This window comes from Xenopus laevis, chromosome 2S, assembly GCF_017654675.1.
Source record: "Xenopus laevis strain J_2021 chromosome 2S, Xenopus_laevis_v10.1, whole genome shotgun sequence".
NCBI lineage: Eukaryota > Metazoa > Chordata > Amphibia > Anura > Pipidae > Xenopus > Xenopus laevis.
The window spans coordinates 73,839,225-73,864,537 of NC_054374.1; the positions used below are offsets into that span (position 1 = coordinate 73,839,225).

The window sequence follows — 25,313 nt, forward strand, 5'->3', positions numbered from 1 at the left end:
ACATAGTAACATAGTAAGTTAGGCTGAAAAAAAGACACGTCAATCAAGTCTATGCAGTATATAACCTGCCTAACTGCTAGTTGGTCCAAAAGCAAAAGTTGGATCAACCAGTCAGAATGATATTATCTCCAGCATTTGTGTGTATTTTGCTACTGATTAGATTGGTTATCACAGTCTGATGCAACCAAATAAGTCTTAATTGGATCAGACAGAAAACCAGTTTACCTGCAGACCCATAGGCTCATTCAGGATCACTATACACTAGTGTATAGTAATTTGCGCCATTTCCCGCGAAATTCGCGAAACGGCATCTCGGTTTTTAACATTTTTTTTAACGCCGTTGAATTTTCACAGCCGTTTTGCGAATTTATTCACCGGCAGTGAATCGCGCAATTTTGCCGCAAATTTGCGCCTGGTGAATAAATTCGCCTATCACTATACACTTTTTGGCATTCTGTAAATGTATCCAACCCATAGGCTTTCTGGTTTTAGTGTGGCTCAGAGCCTGACAATTTGATAAATCACCAGAATACCTAACAGAGTATGTACATACCCAGATTTGGTTGGCTTGTCCAGTTTTGTACTTCCTGTCCAGCTATTTTTGTCATCTTGGAGGCAGTTTGAACCAAACCATGGAAGTCAGCAAATTGCTTTAAAAGATGATTAGCAAACAAAGTCCATTAGACCATTATTAGACCATTATTTATATACTTTAAAGCCCTCACATTGTTGGCTCAGTAATTCCTTCCTTAATTGTGGTTCATACATGTGTTTCTCTGATAACGTCAGATCTGTTGTGTTTCAACCAGTGTGCTGTTTTTGATATATGTTTGGAGACACACAAATTCATTCATGATACTGCCAGCATTTGCCATAGCAGTCATTTTCATATTTACTTGGAATGTGTCTGCACATAGGGAAGGGCATTGTGATGGACACTCTTCTATTGTGCAGTCTTTAAGCAAATGACAATAGTCATTTACATAGTTATGCAAAGTTTGCCTAATCATGTTCCAAAAGACCACATTTCCCATGTCTATTGTGCCATGCCTTCTGCTGGCTTTTTGTAACTAGAGCAGATTTATGGAAGGTTGTAACATTTGAGGTTTATACTGCCAGTAAAGCCTTCATAGATGATAGTGAAAAAAGAAATATGGGGAAATATATAACTGTTTTTTATCACTTTCCTTTCATATCATTTTCAGCACTATAATTCCTGCATCTGGCACACAGCATATAGCAACCAGTCAAAACCCTGCAGTTATAGATTTGGATATACAAAATGGTTGGAAAAATTGGATAATGCTACATTGCATTACATTATAACTTTTGAGAACCTTTTTAAATTGTCAAATATATATAAATCAAAATAATGCCAGACTCTGGACTTCTAATATTTACAAAAATGAAAAAAAAGGAAACTAACCAGTGTTAATATCTAAAAATATACACTCTGGTAACAACATTAAAAATACATAAATAAACATTAGGGAGCATGGACGTTAGGGAGCTAAATGTGTGGCTAAAGTCTTAGGGGCATATTTATCAAGGGTTGAATTTCGAATTTGAAAAACTTCAAAATTCAAATACAAAAAAACCAACCGAAATTAAGTTGAAGTTTTTTTTTGGCCGAATTGGTCAATTTTCAAAAAAAAACAAAAACTTACATTTTTCAATGTCCACCTATTGACCCCATAGGCTAAAACATCAATTTGGCAGGTTTAAGATGGCAAATGGTTGAAGTCGAATTTTTAATGAGACAGCAAAGTTCAATATTCGAATTTTTGATTTTTTTTTTCGAATTTGGATTATTCAAATAATAGCTATTTAAAAAATAGCTCGAAATTTGAATTTTTTTCAATTCAAAAATTCACCTTGACTTTTGATAAATCTGCCCCTAAGTGTAGGAAGGAAAGGTTTGGGTTCCTAGAGCACTGAGCTGATTTTTCAAAGGGTACAATCTATATAGTCATCATGGATTGCACCTCAATGGAAGGGGGTTCACTGTGCTAGTCGAAAGAATGACTAAGAGGTAGGAGAAGTGTTTAAACTAGGCAATGAGGGGGTGAGCTAAGGAATTATGGGGAAGCTAGGGTAGACTGGGCAGTGGGATTAGTAAGGGGTCATTGGAGAGAAGTGAGTGAGGCATATGGTTAACCAGCTAAGGAGATTTTTCTGTTACAAGAAAAACAGACTATAGTAACTTTAAGAGGCACATTTATAAAGGGTTGAATTTCGAATTCATGTGAGTTTTTTTAAACTCCCCTAAACTCCCATCAATTTGAAATTCAACTAGTCAAAATGTATTAATAAAACCAAATTTTTTAAACTCGAACGAATTTAAACAACCCAAATCGATTTTGATTCGAATTATAAAAACTCAATTCGAATTTAAAAAACTCAATCTGAGTAAAGGAACGCTACTAACATCACCAAATTGATCCATGGACTTCTCCCATTGACTTATATAGTAATTTGGCAGGTTTTAGGTGGCGAATAGTTACATTTGAGGTTCTTAATGGGCCAGAGTATGATAAATTTTGAAATTTGAATCAAAATTAAAATTCGAAGAGCGTTTGGATAATTCACAATCTGAATTGTAGAGTTTTGAGCAAAAAAAAATTTGACTATTCGAATTTTCACTAGACCCTTCATAAATCTGGCCCTTAATGTAATTTTCCTTTATAATAATATAAATATCAGAGGAAAAGTAGTAACCTCCACTGTATACTGGCAAATGCACGGAGTTTATCAGGTAAATTGGGAGACCTAGGAGCAGATTTATCAAGGGTCGAATTTCGAAGTGGAAAATACTTCAAAATTCGACCATCGAATAGAATCCTCCTACATTCGAAGTCGGAGGATTTTATTCATCGTACAATCATATTCCAATCGTACTCCGATCGTACTTCAAATTGTATGATTTGAAAGATTTTATCGTATGATTGTACGATTTTCATCCCAGGGTACTAGAGAACTACCTGAAGGATAGATTACAAAGAGTGGTGGCAAATGGAACAACAGTGTTGTTAGTGGAGCACCGCAGGGCTCCGTACTTGGTCCTTCGCTTTTCAACTTGTTTATTAATGACCTGGAGGTGGGCATTGAAAGTACTGTTTCTGTTTTTTGCTGATGATACTAAATTTTGCAGAACTATAGGTTCCATGCAGGATGCTGCCACTTTGCAGAGTGATTTGAATACATTGAAAAACTGGGCAGCAAACTGGAAAATGAGGTTTAATGTTGATAAATGCAAGGTTATGCACTTTGGCAAAAATAATATAAATGCATGTTATACACTAAATGGCAGTGTGTTGGGAGTTTCCTTAAATGAGAAGGATCTAGGGTTTTTTATTGTGATGGAAGAATTTATTCGCCAGGAGCGGATTCGCGGCAAATTTCCTGAGTTTCACCGCCAGCGTATAAATTTGCGAAATTGCCGCGAAAATTTGCCAGCGTCAAAATATATTTGACACCAGCGACAATTCTGATGCTGGCGACAATTCTAGGCACCCATTGACTTTAATGGGCCTCAGAATTGTCACTAGAGTGAGAATTGTTGCCAGCGTCAGAATTGTCGCTGGCGTCAAAAATCGAATGGGAGAAATTCACCCATCACTAGTTTTTTGTAGATAACAAGTTGTCTAATTCTCGGCAGTGTCATTCGGTGGCATAAAAAAGGGCATTAACTCAAGGGATGAAATACAATTATGTCTCTATATTGGTCCCTCGTGAGGCCTCATCTGGAGTATTCAGTGCAGTTTTGGATTCCAGTCCTTAAGAGGGATATAAATGAGCTGGAGAGAGTGCAGAGACGTGCAACTAAATTGGTTAAGGGGATGGAAGATTTAAATTATGAGGGTAGAATGTTACGGTTGGGGTTGTTGTCTTTGGAGAAAAGATGTTTGCGAAGGTACATGATTACTCAGTACATTAGAGGACATTATAGACAGCTAGTGGGAGATCTAATTTGTTCCATTAAATGTATCACCGCACCAGAGGCCCCCCCTTCAGACTAGAAGAAAAGAATTTTCATTTGAAGCAGTGTAGGGAGTTCTTCACAGTGATGACAGTGAGGTTGTGGAATGCACTGCCAGGTGATGCTGTGACACCTGGTGTGTGGGTATGACTGCTGGGTTTCATTTGGAGGGTTTGAACTTGATGGACTTTGGTCTTTTTTTAACCCAACCTAACTATATAACTATATAACTATGTAACATTCTACAAGCGTAGGATCCATAATCCAGAAAACACTTATAAAGAACATCCAAATGACGGGAAGGCCACCTCCCATAGATTTCCTTTGAATAAAATAATTCAAATTATTTCCTTAGGATAGGATCCCTTATCCGGAAACCCGATATCCAGAAAGCTCCGAATTACGGAATGGCTCCATTCTATCCAAATAATCCAAATTTCTAAAAATGATTTCCTTTTTTTCTGTAATAACAAAACAGTAGCTTGTACTTGATCCCAACTAAGATATAATTAATCCTTATTGGAAGCAAAACCAGGACATTGAGTTTATTTAATGTTTAATTGAATTTCCAGTAGACTTAAGGCATGAGGACACAAATTACGGAAAGATCTGTTATCCGGAAAACCCCAAGGCCCGAGCATTCTGGATAACAGGTCCCATACCTGTACTTGATCCCAGCTAAGATATCATTAATCCTTATTGGAGGTAAAACAGCCCTTTTGTTTATATAAGATTTAAATAATTTTTAAGTAGACTAAGGTATGGAGATTCAAGTTATAGAAAGATCCCTTATCTGGAAAATCCAGCTTCTGAGCATTCTGGATAACAGGTCCCATACCTGTAGTAGCTACAGTATTATTAAGTGACCCATTACAGAATCAACCTTATTATGTTTTAAATTGAGACACCTGTTCTGTTTGTCATTTGCTAAACACCTGTAAAAATATAGGCTCAAATTGGAACAGTAAGAAGAGTAAAGACGTAAAAAACATACTGTTGTAACCTAGCATGATATGTGTGTCCTTGGTTTGTGTGTGAGCACAATGCCTCATAAAAGCCAGAGGAATAGGGGGGGATGGCAGTGTTTCAGTATCGGCACATATTACTAGAACAACTTTTTCTATTTTAAAAAAAAACTTTTTTATTCACAAACAAATCTAATATTTTATATAGAAACCTGCAAGATTCATGGATATACAGTCGTTTCCCTTTAAAACATTTGCTATGAATCTAGAAAATTCTCAAAATGTCGTTACGGCTGTGCACGTTATTTTCTTTCCGTTAACTTTTTTTATTTATGATTCTAAAATCCATAAATGTAAAAGTAATTTTTATTGAACAAAGGATATCACTGCCTCTAATGTTACTGCATCATAATTTCAACTTTTATTGCTGAGACTGATATTCTTGCTCCCTACCTTTTTATAGCCCTTTTATAGCACAGATACAGCCTAATAGTTCAGAGCCATATTTCCAAACTTGCAAATATAAGTGCAGCGCACCTTGTAGCCTGTCTTGCCCTAAACAGGTTGTTTTCTCTGTTTAGCTTCAAAAATAGGCTCACTATCAGCTACTTCTGATCAAATGACATCTTGTTATAGTTGGTATTGCAACAAAATTTTCAATGTTTTTTTTCACCTTTCAAACACTCAGATTTTTTTGTTTTCAGATTCTTTTTTCATTTGCTTCCTATGTTTTATTTTTTATTGTTTTTATAAAATTGAAGTTGAATGTTCCTGTCTGGTTTTTTTCAGTCTAGTAGCTCAGTGATCCAGGTGCTGATTCTGAACTGTTACAATTTGTTGCATTAGTTGACACATTTCTCAGCAGCATCTGCGGAATATTAGCGGAATATATGCGGAGTTATTGTATCAATTCTAACAGCTGCCTTTAAGAAAACTTTGAAATTCTGCTCAGCAGGGCCAAAGATTAGTAATGGGCGAATTTGGGCCACTTTGTTGAAAAATTCCCGCAAAATTTGCAAAACGGCAAAAAATTCGCAAAACGGCACCGGCGTCTCGTTTTGGACGTCAGCGTCCATTTTTTTGGACGCCAGCATAAAAAAAACCAGACACCGGCATCCAATTTTTTTTACACCGGCGAATTTTCGCTGCGTTTTCGCAAATTTATTTGATGCAAATTTGCGCCGGGAGAATAAATTCAACACATCACTACCAAAGATAAGATATATTTTAAATAATGTATTGATTTAAAACAGTTACAGAATCGGTGAACCACCCCCCTCCAAGAGCCGCTTCAGAAAGACACAAGGTGAAAAATTAAACTTTAGACTTCAATTTTAGAAAAATGTTCACAAATATTAAAACAATATATATTTTTTTTTATATCTGGTGAAGTGAAAAAAAAGTGTTTGAAGCTGAACAGTCCCTTTAAAAAAAAAAAAAAAAAGAGGATCAGACATTGTTTTCTGTTTTTTGCTATGAAGCTCCATATAATTTCACAAGTAGTCCATGGGCATCCAAAAATGGAAACTGGGAGAATTGGTGGTAAAATATTTCAGAATAATGCTGTATATTGGCAGAATGCTTCCTGAATGTATATTTCTTCTTCTTTCAGTTAAAAGGGGAGCTGAACCATCAGTCCGGGGCCATGTGTGAGTCAGTTTTTAGTGAGATGGAATCTCACGCTGTCGAAGCCTTGGATCTCCCTGGCTGTTTCCGAATGCGCAGTCACAGCTACCTCCGTGCCATCCAGGCTGGCTGTTCCCAGGATGACGATTGCATCTCTCTTTTCTCTGTGTCCGCTCCTTCAGGACATGCTCTTGCCAGCAACATCCTAAAGCCCAACACTTGTAAGTCTAGTTTTTTTTTTCACTTATTGCTGTGCACTAACTGCGGGATCATGTTAATACCAATGTGTCTTGTCTCTGTGCATTCATTTCCAACAAAAGCTGTTCTAATTTGCCCTGTCTTTCTGTTTTCACTTCTATATCACTCCTCTCTCTTTTGCACTGTATCAATGTACAGTATCTCTAAAAGTACAGCGCATCACACACATCTAGTCACTAGTTTTCTATTACCTTGCTAAGGCTTTCTGAAACCTCTTTAGTACTTACATGTAGGATGGAACTGCAGTTGTGGATCAACATTTTATTTGAAGGTTTGTCTTGTAAAGACAGTATGTAATAGAGATATCGATAATAGGCCCTGTTGTCTTATGAATGATGTGATTCCTTTCTGTCAGCCTGAAAGTCACTGACACGATTTATCAGACACTGAATATAAAAATATCAGTACCTTGCTATATTGATAGAAGGGCGTAGAATACTATAGAATACGTGTCAGTTTTCAGAAAATGAAGAATGCTAAAGAATGTAGTAAATGTATAGCGTTGGATGTCAAGAGTTGATTAAACTTTGCTAAGAGGCACTCATCAGTCAGTGCTTTACAAATTTCATTTATGGGTAAAGACATTGTGAAGCACAAACACCTCCTGCCTGGCTTCTTTGGTTGCTGATGGGCTACAATTGAGCTCCCTTTAGTCATTACTTGGCCTGTTCTTACTGGTAGAAAAGTATGGTCTATAATATCTTGTGCACATTTTGTAGTTTATGTAGAACCTTAACCAGGAACTGGTTATTAAAGGGATGCTGTCATGATTTTTATTCTGTAGTTTTTATTTCTATATTACATTGTTTATACTGCAAATAATTCACTCTACTACATAAAAATGTATTCCTGGACCAATTAGTTGCAATATTGGTGTGCAGGTAGCCATCTCAGGTAATTTTGCCTGGTCACATGCTTTCAGAAAGATCCAGCACTTCATGATGGAACTGCTTTCAGACAGGTTGTTTCTTCTACTCAATGTAACTGAATGTGTCTCAGTGGGACATGGGTTTTTACTATTGAGTGTTGTTCTTATATCTACCAGGCAGCTGTTATTTTGTCTCAGGGAGCTGTTATCTGATAACCTCCCCATTGTTCTGTTGTTAGGCTGCTGGGGGGAGGACGTTGATATCATTACAACTTGCAGTGCCGCAGTAAAGAGTGATTGAAGTTTATCAGAGCACAATGACTGTGCTCACATGACTGGGGGCACCTTGGAAACTTACAATATGTCTAACCCCCATGTCAAATTTCAAAATTGACATAATACCTTTAACTGTTATTGGGCATGAACTGACAAATTAGAGCAGACAAAAGTCTGCCCTGAAGATAGAACCAGAATGAGGGTGGACAGCACAAAATGAACATTAGATATTTTTCCCCACAAGCAGGATTGTATGTTTATCAGTTGTTAGATGGTTCCACTGCAAATATTAAAACTTAAGTTTTAAAAGTTACGTAATTATTGTGTGCACACAGGGTGAAAAACTAACAGCAAGGGCTGCACGTACTGGCTACAGGTTACTTTTTAATGTAATAATTCACAAAACAATCCTTTTCCTCCATATTTTTTATTTTTTATTTTTTCCTTACAATTGCTTTGAGTCTAAGTTTGGCACGAAACATTGGATGACACAATTATAGTGTGAATTGTGAAGCACAGTGGTTTTAAATAGACACCAAGGGGGTCAGCAAGAAAGTGTTTAAAAATACTACACTATATGAAATTTATTTCTGTTATTCTCCCTCCCCAAATTTATTTGGAGGAATACAGCGACTTTACATTTGGAAGAATTTTGTTTTTTAACGTTGAAGGATTGGAGGTTGTGCTGGTGATTTTTTTTTAAATAGTGAATCTGAATTACTGTCACACGCTAAACCACAATATACAGGAAGAATGGCTGCTGATAAAATTGACTACAGTATGTGAATGTGATAGCAACCTGAGATTATAAAGTGCACTGGGGCAGGATATATAATCTCTATAAAGGGCTGCAGCAGTGACGTAACTATAGAGGAAGCAGGCCCAGCGCTCACGGGGGACTGGGAAAATGGGGCTCAGACCACAGGGTCTACTTCCTCTATAGCCTTCAAATTCCCCTCCCCATCACTCTTTTTCTTCTTCCTTAACTAATGCACTCACACCTGTGCGAGTTTACGAGGAGGGGGGTTTGCAAACGGCAGCATATGTTGCAGCATATGTTGGGGCAAGAATAATAATTATGCATACATACATTTGACCCTGGCTTTCTTGTTTCAAACAGAGTGCATCAAGTGCATCAATCCAGAGGAAAAGCATGAAATTGCAAACATCACTAAATTCTACATATACTTAGAGGTAGTTTAAAAAAAAGCCACAGTAGTTATTTTCAGGACTGATGCTGCAAAGTTAGTTATGCCCTTTTTGCCTTGCTGTTAATAATGATGCTTTGTTTATCATGGAAGAAACAGAGCATTTGAGAAAATACTGAAAAAAAGATATATTTGTTTTTATAGTTTTTTGGGCAGTACATACTTCCGATGTGCCTACTGTGTAAATCTACAATTATGTACTGGGCACAGACTGTGAAATTATACTAAACATATTTCCAAAACCGGTTTGTCAACAACAGTCAGGGCCGGATTTACGTAGCGGACGCCCCTAGGCCCACTGCCGTTTGTCGCCCCTGTCCTCTCCCCTTTATTCGTGCAAACTTTCTTCATTGGGATGGGAGCAATGGGGATTGGTGCATGGGAAATTCTTAATACTATTGTATCTCCTGCGCATCCACAGTTTTTCTGAACCAATGTGGGTGTGGTTAGGCATCATGCAGCCCCCTAAAATCCTGCTACCCTAGGCCCGGCCTTGGTGACCTTTCCACAAATCCGGGCCTAACAACAGTAGTATATTTCCTTAATATGTCCCATGTATGTATATATATATTTATTTATACAGCGCTGATTGTGCACATAGCACTGTACAGTAGAATAGTATATTAATGGAAAAGACAGGTATCAATACAATAATAACATATAAATAAATACAAATTACAGTTATATTTAAGGCCAAGTAAGAAGATTCCTGTCCCACAGTGATTACTCTGTTTCATATAATATTATTTGAATTACAAAACACTGGCATTAGAAACAACAGTGACAATGATGTATATGGTATAATAAAACCAAATATCAGAAAAAAACAGGCTTTCATGACTTTCAATGGCAAAAATGCAATATGCAAAATGGTGACAGAATCACCTTTGTGTGCAAGGCTAAGAATTTTATTTTTATTGTCCATAAAATCAGGCATAACAGCAATGTCATAATGGAGTATGTATACCACAAAGTGGAGATACCCAGTTTTTAGAGCTAGGATCATGTTTTCATGTAATAGCACCATGCTATACCATAACAATTATGCTAGCCTTGATTTTTCTAGGTTGCATTGGCACTTGATATTTGATTTTGCTAGATGGCAATTGTAAACTATTAAAAGAAAACCATACCTAAGCAACAGATAGTTTATATCATATTAAGTGGCATATTAAAGAGTCTTACCAAACTGGAATATATAGTTAAGTAAATATTGCCCTTTTAGATCGCTTGCCTTGAACCCCCTTTCTCTAACTGAGAAGTGTTGAAGCAAAAGACAGAACTCTGTCTGTTAATTGGCTCATGTGACCTAAGAAGTATAGTTAGTTTGGTTTGTTTGTGTGCACAGAGAATCGTACGATCCCAGGGGGCGGCCCTTATTTTTTAAAATGGCAATTTTCTATTTACCCAATGGCACATACTACTAGAAAAGTATATTATTATGAAAATTGTTTGTTTACATGAAGCAGGGTTTTACTTATGAGCTTTTTTATGCAATATCTTTTTATAGCGACCTACATTGTTTGGGGGTATAGTTTCCCTTTAAGGTGCTATTCTAATGAACTCTATGTACAAAGCAAGCCTTGAAGGCAGCACGGTACCTGCAATTTATAAGATAGTTCATCACACTCACTAATTTTCACTATTACTAACAGGGCTGGATTTACATAGTGGGCACTCTTAGCCCACTGCCGTTTGTTGCCCCTGTCCCCTCCCCTTTATTCGTGCAAATTTTCATCATCTGGACCAGAGCAATGGGTATTGTTTCTCCAGCGCATCCCCAGTGTTTTTGAACCAATGTGGGTGTGGTTGGGCAGCATGCCGCCCCCTAAAATCCTGCCGCCCTCGGCCCGGGCCTTGGTGGCCTTTCCACAAATCTGGGCCTGATTACTAAAAGCATGGTGATCATTCAGGTATACAAGGAAGCAATGTACCTATATCATGCATATGGCACAGTATGTGACAATTTTGTGAAATCACTAAACTGGTAGAAGTACATGTTCCTGGCTCTAATGGAAGCTCACTAGTCTGTAGTATGTATCTGAATGAATTTAAAAGTAGTCTAGAGAAGTACTGTGAACTAGGTGTCCATAGCTATAATGGGACTTCATTAGCCAATCCTTGGTAGAGAAGGACTTAGGGGGGACTTGTGGATAGACGAAAAGGTTAAACTCAAAGGATTTGTGTATTTTTTAAACCTAAATTACTATGTAGGCCTCAGCAGCATTTTATCATACTGATTATACCAGTTTTCTGTTGAAGGTGATATTTATGTCCAGTAATCCACATGGGGGTTGATAGTTTTGGGGATATGAGAATAATGTCAAAATACATCACAGTATGTTTTCCAGCTTCTGGTAAAACCCTTGTAATTGTATTTAAGAAATTAATGGAAGACTGGATATCAATGGATTATGAGTGATATAGCTTCACTGTACATGACAATCCCTGATGGGCGTTGACGTATCAAGGAGAATATTAATAAAAATATCAGTGCATATCTACTGATTAAAATGAATCATATCATAATTCATATGCTTAACACACAGTCGAAACTCTTTATCCAATAACCAAACGATCTTTTCCTCTGTATATTATTAAAAGAAGACATTTAATAGGAATGTGAAGTCAGATTCATATTCATGGTGACAGTTATCAGCTAGCATTTTGCACACAAAAACATAACAAGAAAAAAGTATTTGCTGAAATGAGATAGAAGAGTACTACCTTGTGGCTATGATTGTGATTGATATAAAGGCAGCAATAATGTTAGAATCAGTTAGATTAGATCACTAAATCATTTTTGGTTTAAAGAGTGATGTTATTGAACAGTACCATGGTGGGGAGTACATTTGCTTCATCATTTAGCACTTTGTTTATGGGGTACTGTTAAGTCAATGAGCATGGTATAAGGAACATGTAGATATGTAGATATGTGGCTGAAAGGAGCACGCATACACACTGTTTTATGTATTTATTATGGCAATTTACTACTCACAGATTTAATTATAACACTAACACTATAACACTTTTGATCAAACAATAAACTGTAACCGTAGTGTTTGGCTTACCTCTTTCAAAATCCCAAGGTGAAATATAGATATGGAATTAAGCACTGACTGTGAAGAACCACCATACTGTGTAGTTGTAGGCTTCATTGATTACAGTACATGCTGGTGTGCTCTGCATGACTGAACATATAACTGGCTTCTTATATAAATACATATAAAATATATTTTACACAACAAAATAAAAGAATTGGTTCTCAGGATATTTCTGTAGTGTACCAGGTACACAAACGTATATTTCAAGTTGGATTTTATCTGCCACGTCTTCCTGTTTTATGTCCTTCTCACTGATCTATAAAGCTTTAGAAATGAAGAAAGCTTTAGAAATTCTCCAGCAAAGTTTGGAGAAAGTAAAGTTGTTGTCAAAGTAGTAATGAAAATGTTAATTTAGAAAAAAAATAAAAAATTATCACAGGTAATAAAATATCGTCCTTGTCTCGTTTTGCCAAATACAAGTTCTTCATTTTCTCACAGGAAATTAGGTTTTGCCCATTCTGCACTGGCAAATTAATTTTAACTTTATTTTAGCTAAAGTGAGTGACAAAGATCTTTATTAAATGGCAAGTTGAGCAAAAATCAGTGAAACTAAAGAACAATTGGAGACGTGACAATGTACAAATTATCATCACTTTTGAAGTATTCTGGTTTAAAAATACAACCGTAAGGAATTGACATTTACTAATTGAGGGCCGGGGAGGAGTATAAATGTAATTTTTTATTGAATACATTTGTATTTCAGGATATCAAAAATGAAAAACTTGCAACCTTGGCAAATCAATTCAAGGTTTGTATTTATGAATTTTACAACAAACATTAAACAATAATGTTTCCACAGTCTGTTGCAATGATTCCTTTTCTAACACATGCAACAATTTTTGTCCAGTTCAGAAGTAAAGTACAATTATGGGGTCCCCACGGTTAAACCCTAACCTTATATTCTACTGGCTACTCCCAGACAGCAGGAAAATAGGGTCAGACTTTCAGCTGTTATCCTGGCTATTTGCCAAGTGTTTGGTTCTTAGAGCCGCTATTGGGGTAACCTCATTTATAAGGCGAGAACCTTAACCCAACATGTTTTCAATTCAAGGGCACTGCCAGATAAGGTGTATGCAGTTTGCTACTGGGGCACTGCATTTTGGGCACTGGGATGAGCCTCGCCTGTTTGTGTGAGATAATTGAAGTGGGGTTAGATGGATATGATTTAGGATTTTAAACTGGATTAATCTGTCTCTAATAGAGACCAGTTAGTCATAGGCCCTATTGGTTGCCTCTACCCAGTAATCGTCATCTTATTCTGGGATGTCTCTGCACCAGTCTGTTCCTGCTGAGTTAAATGTGGGTTTAATGGTGGATAGGAGCAGAGAGTACAGTGGGGTAGCAAGTTTTTAGGTGCAGGCAGGCCGGAGAGCCAATTCTAGGTTGGTGGTTGCAGACCGTATGATATTCCCATGGAATTGTGTTCAGACCGTCTGTCTCAACTGGAAGTATGAGATCCAGGGGAAAGCCTCTTGGGTCTGAGCATGTTTTATCTCGTTCCTGGGGAGAATGTCTCCATCGTTAAGTAGGTCCCCTAGTGTATGCAAGACAATTGTAGCCAGATTCTGTACTCTAGTATGGTCTGGAGGTGCGGCAATATACCCCATAGGGGTAGATGAGGTGTTACTAGGGATGACATTAGGCTGCATACTTTGAGTTATGCCAACCATGCCTTGTATGGTGTGTGTATCACTGGATGTTCAGTGTGGAGGTCTGAACGTTTGCAGAAGGGTATATATCTATGAGATTCTAACGAGCTTGCTAATGTGGCCTGGAGCAGGAAGTTGGGGTTAGATGGGTCTGGGCTAAGTCACCATTGGATATAATAGATTTTTGCTGCTGGTAAGTAGAGCTACCAGTGTGGAAAACCTAGGCCCCCTTTACTCACTGGAGCCCTGAGCTTAGCTCTGGCAAACCTGGGTGGTTTGTTTGCCCATAGGAAGACTGTTTGAGTGGCATCCAGGGAGGCAAAAATGGTGCAGGGAGTGAAAACAGGAGTTAGAAAAATTGGGGAGGAGTACCATTTTGAGTAAGTTGATCCTGCCCCATATTGAGATGAGTAGATTTGCCCATATTTTCATATTTTAGTTTTTTTTTCATGATGCAGATGATTGGTTGGAGGGTATGAAGTTGTCCAAGTCCTGATCCCAAGGTACTTGAAAAAGTCCACCCACACTAGAGGGGTTGGGGTAATGTCTGGATTTCTCCCAGTTAATCTCCAGGCCTGAGTACTGCCTAAACTGGCCCACAGTACACTGGACTGCCTGAAGGTAGTCTCCTGGGCTATCTAGTAATAACAAGACTTCATCCACATATACAGTAGGTATATACGCTCTTTCACTTTCTCCAGGTGGAAACCTGTGATGTTATCTGCCTGGCGGATCAGAATTGCTAGCAGCTCTATGGCCAGGGCAAACAGAAGTGGAGATGGAGGGCACCCTTGCCGGGTACTCTGCACAGATTAAAGGTTGGTGACGAGTATTTGTTAGCCCTGACTGTTTCAACTGGCTGTTTATATAACAGCTTCTCTCATTGAATGAAATGGTCCTCAAGGCCAATTTTTCTTAGGACTTCCCAGAGGTATGCCCAATCTACTGAGTCAAAGGCCTTAGCTGCATCCAGGGACAGTACTATTAATGAACCCTGGTTGCTATGTTTTGCAAATAGGTTAGTGTACAGTCTGAGAATATTTTCACTATGGGACCCGTTAGGCATAAATAGATTTCCTCTATGACCTGTTTAAGTCAGCTAGCCAGTATCTTTGCAAGTACCTTGGAATCGGTGTTAAGAAAGAAGATGGGCTGATTTGACTCGCAATTGATAGGGTCTTTCTCCTCTTTTGGAATAACAATTATTAACACCTCATTAAAAGAGGGGTCTGTTTCAATTGCATTCATCAGGGTGTTATGTAACCAGGGTGAAAGGATTTCACTGGAGACTTTATAACAATCTAGTGGGAGTCCATCTGAGCTGGGTGTTTTGTTAGGTATGTCCACCAGAGAAATGGGAGCATTCAAGAGGGCAGCCAACTGTGGGAAGTGCATACTGGCAAATAGGGTTTAGTAGTATGCTGCAAAGGCTTCAGCTATCTGGGAGGGCTTGTGACCGTGACACCCGATGGGGAAGTCATTTTTGGGATAGTGTTGGGCAGGGTTTGGGATCTGGAGAGATAGGCTAAGATTTTCACATTTTTCTTGTCAAAAGTTCTCTGTGGCATACATCAGCCTCTTTTTTTAGTCATTTTCATCCTGGCCTTCTCCAGTGCTGTCTGTGCAGCTCTAAAGGCACTGAGTGTAGCAGCCCCTGTATTTCCTATGTAGTGCTTTTTTGCTTCCACTGGATTTCTCTGCTTCTCCTCTAGCTCTTATTGCTGAAGTCAATGCCCCCCCCCCTCATTGTGGCTTTACAAGCTTACCACACTGTTACCATGCTTGCAATTCCAGGATTTATATCCCAGAACTCTGTAGAGCATTGTAATTTGCTTCCCTAATGTTGAATTGTGACAGCCAAATAGGGCTAAGGAGCCAGAGTTGTTCCCCTGGGCTTTGGATAAGGGCAAGATTTACCAACAGTGGGGAGCGGTCTGACAAGGCTCTGGGCAAATACTCTGCTGAGGCCATCCAGGGCAGTAGATGTACTAAGGCCAAGGCTAAGTCAATTCGGGACAGGGTATGATAGTTTGCTAAGAATACTTGCTTGTCTGGGTTTTTCCAGCACCAAAGATCCGTGAGATTCATGGCCTGGACCCATAAGGGGAACTTTAGTGTGATATGTAGGCCCGGGGTCAGTTTGTCAGGCAAAGGATTTATGAGGGTGTAGAAGTTTCCCATAAGAAGCATCGGGGCAGGTGGGAAGTTTGCTGTTTTACCCATTATGGTGTCCAATAGATTGCAGTCAAAGGGGGAGCATATGATCAGAGATTGATTAACAATCTTGTATGCCATGTGTAAATACTGACGGTAGTGGTCTGTCCAACAATTCAAATTGCACACCTTTACAGATCAGTATGGAAGTGCCTCTAGCATTGGAAGAGAAGGTGGCATGGTATGTGTATGCAGCCCATGGTCTCCTTAGTGCAATAAGTCTTTGACCCATTAGGTGCGTTTCTTGGAGGAGGAGGACATCTGGGGCATATTTCTTGATATAGTCAAACATTAAAGCTCTCTTGAACTTGGATTTCAATCCTCTGATATTACAAGAAAGGAGTCTAAGTGTGCCCCCCATCATGTGTTTCTGTATATGTTGTTGTAGGGATTATCAGATCTAAAGTATACATTGGATTCCTTGTTGTGGCCACCAAGTTGGGAACCATAATACACCTTATAAGCCAGCCTGAGTCCTAAGCTTTGCTGGGTAGAGCATACCATACTGCATGTTTGCTTCTCATAGGCGTCTTCTGACTGCCGTAAAGGTTACAGGCTGCCTCTGGACTTCTGCCGAATCAGGGAACATGGACACCTTTTTTCCCTCCACCATAATGTCCCGGCTTTGTCGAGTTGCTCACAGTATGGAGTTACAACTTCTTAAATTGAGCAGTCGTATCAGAAAGAGCATAGGAGGGGTTCACAGAGGGGGACTCTTACCTTGCACTCTGTGGGCTTGTTCTACTGTGTAAAAGAGCAAGAAGGAGACTGAGGGGAAGGATTCTTTCATTGCGTTTAGCAGGAGCTTTGTCATGGTTTCAGGCTGTGGGAGGGAGAGTCTGCTGTTACCACAAGGCTGTCTTGGGAGCAACTCTGGGGGGGGGGGCTTGCCTGGCATACGGCAGGGCATACCCACTACTGGCACTGCTGGGGGTTACTGTGGAAGGAACTGGCTTTTGGGTACTTCCCCCACTCACTAAGGGCTAGGTGGCACTCTCTCCCTGCTGCTTTGCCCATTGGCTTCCTGGCTGACCGTCTAATTTAATGCGGCTGGGTGTGGCAACAGATCCGGTCCGGCTGCGGGAGTGCGTCTACTCGAGGCCGCGGCTTCCATCATGGACTTGGCCTCAGTCAGATCTTCGGCTCCAGTGGAGCTAAATGGCTGGTTCTAGCTTCAATCAGCTGGGCTAGGGATTCAGATGAGGATTTGCCTGTGGTCTTGTATTGGGGACCCTGGGAGCGCCTTGAAAATGCGCCCTTGCTGCTCCTCAGTTGGCCACGCCCCCTGTCAAACAATTAATTTCACTTAATTTAATGCCTCCAAACATTTCAGAGAAGTGTGCAGATTTAAACCTGATATTTTTGTCTTGAATATTAAGCAGGTTGCAAGGGATAATGTAGATAAGTGAGATTTTTGATTCACCAAATTTTTCTTCAGGGGGATTGTATATTCAGTTACATACCCTCAAGTGTTTTATGAGGGATTCATTTATTGAGATGGTGCTGACTGATAGGAGAAATAGTTTTGCTGGATTTTAAAGCAATGTCATAAACAGGCCTGGATTTGCGACAAGGCCACAAAGGCCCAGGCCTAGGGTGGCATAAATTAAGGTGCACTATGCCGCCCAGCTGCAGGAGTAATTTGCTTGATTCCAGGGCACTAGCAACTAGGTGCTAGTGCTCCAGTACTAATAGATTGCATGTGAGCGATTTTATGGTTATAAAAAGAAAAATAGAGGGTGGGGTTAACCGATGCCATTCCGTGGCTATCAATACTGATGACTAGTCAGGTTGGGTGAGTTGGGAGTAGGTAAGTTAAAGGAGAACCAAACCCTTTTTATTAAAATCTCCTACCCCCCTACACTACATAGACCCCCCTTCCTGCTCCCCTCAGCATATATGTTATCCTGGGTAAATGACCCTAACTCTTTACTTACCCCTCATTGCAGATTCAGGCATCGGCACAATCTTCTCTTTGGTAATTTTCGGGTCTTCTTACGTCGCTTTGGCAATTTCCATGACTTTCTGCGCATGCTCAGTTGTTCTAGACCAGAAATTTTCGCAAACTAATACGCTCACTTCCCAAAGATTACCGAATAGAAGATGGCGCCCGTTAACTCTGATGCTCTGAATCTGCAACGATAGGTAAGTAAAGAGTTAGGGACATTTACCTAGGGTAACACCTAGGCTGGGAGGGAGCAGGGAGGGGGTCTATGTAGGGTAGGGGGATAGGGGATTTTAATAAAAAGGGTTTGGTTCTCCTTTAAGATCTGGTGTAGATGACCTTTTTGTCAACCTACACTTCGCTAGTCCCAAGTGGTGGGGTTCAGGAAGGATGGACAGAGGTCTTTGAAGGGGACCAAGGTATTTAACCAGTCTTTTGTTCTCCTATAAGTATTTGTAGAAATAAGGGCCTGATTTACAATATATTGAAATGGGGAATACAGAAAGATTTCCAGCAGACTGATTTCTTTTGTGATTCATCAAAATTTTCCTGATGTAAAGAAATTTTTAAATTAATTGACACATTTATCATCATACCTGCATCTGTTATGCAAATAATACATACAATTACCAGATATCCCTGCCATAATAAGTGTGCAAAGTAAAGTAACATGGTATTATGTAGATACTTTATCCTCTGCAGAGCCCACTGTTTGCTGCTTGGATTTTGATTTCCCTGTGGGGTAAACTGGGCCATTTCACTTGTGTTTGAATCAGTAGAAAGAAAAACAATAGGCTTCTAAATATAATTGTGAGAACTGAATCACACAGAGTCCTAGTCAGCATTCTGTAAATTCACGTCTCTAGGTCAACCAAGCATGCACTGTGAGGCCAGGTTATTTCAGCTTTTTTTAACTTGAGGCTAATACATGGATTTCTATAGAAGTATTTGTGCAAGGCACAGCATATAACTTTCAGTTTGTTGGATGTGTTCTCAAATGCATGCCAGCCTTGTGTTACGACATAAATTCATAAAAAATACTACAGGTATGGTATCCCTTATCTGGAAACCTGTTATCCAGAAAACTCCAGAATTACATGAAGACCATCTTACATAAAGTTACATAAAGAAAATACTTATACGTTTTTACGTTTTTTTTCTCTGTAATAATGAAACAGTACCATGTACTTGCTAGTAACTAAGCTTCATGATTTGCATTTACTTAATGTTTACATTATTTTTAAGAGACTTAAGGCGAACTGATCTAAATTACAGAATGTCTTACCTGGAAAACACCAGGTCCCAAGCATTCCAGATAACTGATAATAAAACTGTGTTATTATCTTATATTTATATAGTGCTGACATACCAATATTCAGAAGCATTTGATAGAGATTATACAGTGTTCACATCAGTCCCTGCCCCAGTTGAGCTTCCCATTACATTAGGATTTGCACTCACTATGGTCAATATTTATAAGAAGCCTGTATGATTTTAGACTGTGGGAGTAAACAGGAATACCCAGAGGCAACCCATGTAGACACGGGAAGAACAAACTGCTACCATATATTACAAAAATGGCATATATTATCAGTAATTTTTGGAACTTGGTAGTTTTAGACTGTGTGTCTGTGTAATGTGGGCCCAGCCCCCCACTTTTTCTCGTTTTTTTAATTTTTATTGTTCGTGTTTATTTGGAAAACTTGAAAACTTTGTCTGACAGTCAGGATAGTTTTCATGAATACAATGGAATTTTCATTAAATAAATCATGCCCTAAGCCAGTGATCCCTAACCAGTGGCTCACAAGCACCATGCTGCTCACTGAACCCTTGAATGTTTCTCCCAGTGGCTTATTTTTTAAGTCTGATTTTGAGGAAGTTTGAACTGCATAAAACTAGATGTACTGCCCAACAAAGCCTCCTGTAGTCTGCTTGTTTATATAGGAAAGACCAAGGGGTAAATTTATCAAAGAGTGAAGTTCCGCCACTAGAGTGAAATTCCGCAGCTCACAATTTATTTCTATGGGATTTATCAATGGGTGAAAGTGAAAGTTCACCCTTTGATAAATACGCTTTTAAAAATCCCATAGAAATGAATGGAAAGTGGCGGAATTTCACTCTAGTGGCGAAATTTCACTATTAACTCCACTCTTTGATAAATATACCCCCTAGTCTTTGGTCTTTATATATATATATATATATATATATATATATATATATATATATATATATATATATATATAAAGACCAAAGACCTTAGTTGACACCCGTTGGACTTCTTTCATACCTGTGTTGCTCCCCAACTCGTTTTACATTTAAAGGTGGCTCATGGGTAAAAAAAGGTTGAAGATCCCTGCCCTAAGCTTTTGGCTAGACCAGGCATGTCCAAAGTCAGGCCCGAGGGCCAATTGTGGCCCATTTTGAAATGTACACCAGCCCTCAGCCTCCATCATTAAATGAATAATAATTTGGCCCCCAGCACAGTGCAATCAGGAATCGCATAGCCGTAATATTTGGTCACATTAGTGAAATGATCTGCCACTAGATCTATACTGCAGCCTGTGTGTTGAAGGTGTTAGCAATAGACACGTAATGGGGCGTAGTGACGCGCGGCTCTCGCATACTTCTTATAGACGATCGTTTCACTAATCATGTGCCCAAATATTACTGCTATGGCTCTGCGATTTCTTGTTTAAATGAGGCACAGAGAATAAGTCCAAACAGACTCCACTTCTCCACTTCCTAAACACCGTGTACGAGTCCATCTCCAGAAGTGAACGAGTCTGATCACAAGCTAGCTATCTCGTCATGGAGGTCAGGCTGAACGGTCGGCCCCCACACATTTTCACCTCACCAAATATGGCCATCGTTGCAAAAAGTTTGGACACCCCTGGACTACACCATTTGGATAAACTTAATTCAGGCTAAGCTGGCCATCCATCCCCATCCCACTGTGATCCGCCTCATTTCAGGACTTCAGTCCTCATGGAGAATTGACCCCCGTGGATTGTCCCTGTCTGGCAAAATAAAACCAGGGTTCAGCCTGCAATGCATCTTCTTACAGGTAGGGGGCACAGGAGAGAGCTAGCAGCAACAGAAGTAGATAGAAGAACGAGGAAGCAGAAGAGTTGTGACAGCAGGGTTATACAGATTGAATTTCCCGCCCCATACTAGGTCCTGCTGGGCTGGGGAGAGTGAGTAATAAGTGTTTGTGCTTATTTCGACTTGGCAGACACTTTAGAAATCCTAGTGGCTTGCTGCAGTCCCTACTACCACCACCATAGCTGTCACTGCAGACAGAGAATGCCAGTAAGATTCAGAACAACTACTCAGCTTTTTTACTCTTAACTTAGTGTTTTCTCAGTCTGCATTCCCACTTTTCTTATCTTGCAGGAATTTATCTTTCTCCTCTTTTTATACTACAGGGACACCATTAACTATTTCCTTGCCTTAATTAGCCATTTAGCATTTTAATATTGTAAATGGAATTGCCACTGTATCATCCTACTGTGAGTTCTAGGGGTATTTATACATATAATTGCAACTGTGCCATCTTACTATGAGATCTGGAGGTATTATACATGAAATTGCTTTCGTGCCATCCTGCTGTGAGTTCTGGGGGTATTATACATGGAATTGCCTTTGTGTCATTCCGCTTTGAGTTCTGGGGATATTATACATGGAATTGCCTTTGTGCCATCCTGCTGTGAGTTTTGGGGGTATTATACATGGAATTGCCTCTGTGCCATCCTGCTGTGAGTTCTGAGGGTATTATACATTAAATTGCCTCTGTGCCATCCCACTGCAAGTTCTGGGGGTATTATACATGCAATTGCCTTTGTGCCATCCTGCTGTGATTTCTGGGGGTATTATACAAGGAATTGCCTTTGTGCCATCCTGCTTTGAATTCTGGGGTATTATACATGGAATTGCCAATGCATTCATTTATATATTCACGAGGGTGTATTTGTAAAATGGGGAGTGGTTATTGGAGTGTGTGTCTGGCAAAGGGTGTAGTCCAAAATTTTTGCTGCGGTGCTCTACTTGCGCCAACATCTTTTCCCTTGTCCCCAGATTTCACTCTGAAAATCTGGCCGCCTTAAAGGAGAAGGAAAGGTTAAAACTAAGTTAGCCTTATCAGAAAGGTCCATCTAAATTTACCAGTAAACCCCCAAAGTAATGCTGCTCTGAGTCCCCTGTCAAAACAAACACTGCATTTCTTTCCTTCTATTGTGTACACATGGACTTCTGTATCAGACTTCCTGCCTTCAGCTTAAACCTCATTGCCCTGGGCAAGAGCATGCTCAGTTTGCTCCTCTCCCCCCACCTCCTCCCTTCTCTACTGTAATCTGAGCCCAGAGCAGGGAGAGACTCAGGCAGGAAGTGATGTCACACCATGTCAATACTGCAGCTCCTATCCTAAACAAACAGTAAGTTTCTAGAGCGTTTTACTCAGATATGGTAAAACATTCTACAGAATAAATATAGCATTCCAGCTTGCACTATTGCAGCTAATCTAATGGCAATAAAATGCCTCTGTAGCTTTCCTTCTCCTTTAATTAAGGCCCATGTATAGTCCCTCTAATTCCTTGGGTTTTATTATGGCATTGGAGACCTCTATTATCCCTATAAAGAGTCATTCAAATCTTAGAAGCAATATTGGTATCTCTCTGCATGTGTTTGTTGGGGAGGGATTAATTTTCACACTTTTGATGTAACAACAGATTAGTTCACTAGTGTTTCCCAAACTATAAAGCATGCTTCTAGTTCTTTAACCCAAACCAGGTTTAATTAAGATGAACTTTCACAGCACCATGAATACATTTTATTTTGTAAATAAAAAAAATTTTAGCATGAAAAAAACAGCTTGTGTGTGTGTGGCAGCAAAAACAAACAGCATGATAAGCCAGTTAGGGCTGGATTTTGTACATATAAGTCACAGAAAAATCAGTATTCTTGTGGGGTTAATTTGCCAGCTCATTTCTAATGCCTGCAATGCCTCTGATCGTTCTTCTTAGCAGATGCCACTGCCATGCTGATTCCCAGCACTGCCTACTCTTCATGGAGCCTGCGCTTCAATGAATTTTAAGCAGTGTGCAAATCAGGTCGTGTTTAGGTTGGGAGTGAAGGAACAGGAATCCAATTTCAGATATAAGTGTGCATTAAGCATTCATGGATGAACCATGAGTTACTGGCAATGCTCTCCAAACTTCTCCTCATCTGAAGTCTCCATTCACGTGGGCTAAGGGAGACACAGAGCCAATAGTAGTCAGCTACTAATGTATCAGGCAATTTCTGCACAGTGTCTAAAGAGACTGAAATTCATATTGCTCATATTAGAGCATAATATAATAGTCACATAAGTACATGTAAAGATGTCAATGTGGTGTAAGGATATAACTGTACTACAGGCTCTGCTTTTCAGCAATCTGGGGGAAATGCTTTTAAATTGCACTCAGTACTTTCTTGCCAGAAGGCTGTAATTTGCTTTCAATAAAGAAAATATTATTATATATTTTATATCATGATGATTACATAGAAAAGTAGTCTAAATACCCTTTTTCATACCCCAAATAATGTATCTATAATTATGTATGGAAATCCCATATACTAATTTATCTGTGTTACTGTTACTGTATGCTGTTTTATATACTCTAGGCTTCTACCTCAAACTTTGTATGAATCTGTAATATTTTATTTTATACAACTATACTTAGTCTATTATACGTGAGTATTGTTAGTATTTTTAACAGAACACATTAAAATTGTACAGCAGTGTGCATTAATACCAATTTATCAGCAATCATTATCGATCCATCTATCAGAGTTACTGTTTTGTAGAAAAAGGGTCCCTTATAAATGTCCCTCAAATAGCCCTGTTTGATGCTTATTTTATTAGCATCCATTATAATATTTTAATTAGTGCTGGACTGGCCAATTTGTTTATAAAGGCAAAGAGCTCCTCAAATGTATAAAGAAGAATATATAAATTCTCTCAATAGGTGGACACTTTAATTCTGACTGTCATTAAATCATACATCACGCCACTCACTGCATCAGTAATTAAGTTATCACAGCTCTTAATTCAAGTAATTTAAGAGTACCAGACTGGCTCATGACACATAGGTTGGTTAGAAACTGCTCCTTGTAGTTGGCTAGAAAAAGGTTTCATACCAAACTAACTACAAGAAGTAGGAACAACTTATGTCCCTCTGTGACCTAGATCCCATTAGTCTAGGAAATGTTTCTTATAAGTATTCATCAATTTCCACCATTGTAGCATTATTTATCTGTCAGCATTCTGCTTTTCTATGCTAGTCTGTTCTGTCTGCTCTGTACTGTCCAAAAAAAAACTTTGTTCCTATGTTTGTCTTTGAATCACTCCAGATTTATATATTAAATCCTTAAGCAAAGATGAGCTAGCCACATGGTTTTATTTGATTTTGATACTGCAAACTTTGAATAAATGCCTGAAATTTTTGATTATGCTTAATGCCACTAATGCTGAAAAAAACTTTCAGTACAGATTAGGGGTAATATAGTAAAAGTCAAAATGTTTGCCCCAGAACTAATAATCAATAATAATCAATCAGCAGCTAGCATCTACTTTTCATGTGAAAGCATGTTGGTGTTGGTTACTCAAGCTCGTCCAAACTGAAATGTCAACTGACTGGGGGTGGACATTTGGTAAAACAGCCAGTGACTTAATTCACTTATGTCCTATCTTGGTCTGGAGTGCTTCTTTAAAAAGTTCACGGGACGAAGATCTTTTTCCCAGAGTTAATGATTGCAATCATTCAGGTGTGCCAAACCTCAGTGAATGTATATCTCCTTCTCCTTTAATAACACCCCTTAAGCTCCTCCTTTAAGGAATGACTATTGACTACTCCAACAGGCCCATTCAAATTTGTGAATTTCCATAAGTCAAGTCAGACAATACACTTCAATCAGATAAATCCAGGATGTCAGGATTGTGATCCTACAGCAGTTGTGGGACTATAGGTCCCATGACGTGTCCTTGATTCTACCTACAGAGCAAATAACATTAATTTGGGTATAGCAGGTAATGTTGAATATATGAACATGTTTTTTCAGCATTGGATGGATTCATTGAATATTATTAATGTATTTGAATTGAAATATAAATAATAATGTATATTTATGTGGAAATGTGTCTAGAAAAACTAAAAACACAAGCAAAACATAGCAAGTTCTTTGCAT

At 38.9% G+C, this 25,313-nt stretch overlaps 1 protein-coding gene across 3 annotated transcripts in view; it reads left to right on the forward strand.

Moving 5' to 3' along the window:
* Window positions 1-25,313, forward strand: part of dlgap3.S (discs, large homolog-associated protein 3 S homeolog) — a 174,233-nt gene that overhangs the window by 118,431 nt on the left and 30,489 nt on the right. For all 3 annotated transcript variants that reach the window (XM_041583988.1, XM_018249513.2, XM_041583989.1), the window contains one exon: window positions 6,557-6,791. In XM_041583988.1, the coding sequence (XP_041439922.1) occupies window positions 6,557-6,791 (235 nt within the window). The remainder of the gene's footprint in view (window positions 1-6,556; window positions 6,792-25,313) is intronic.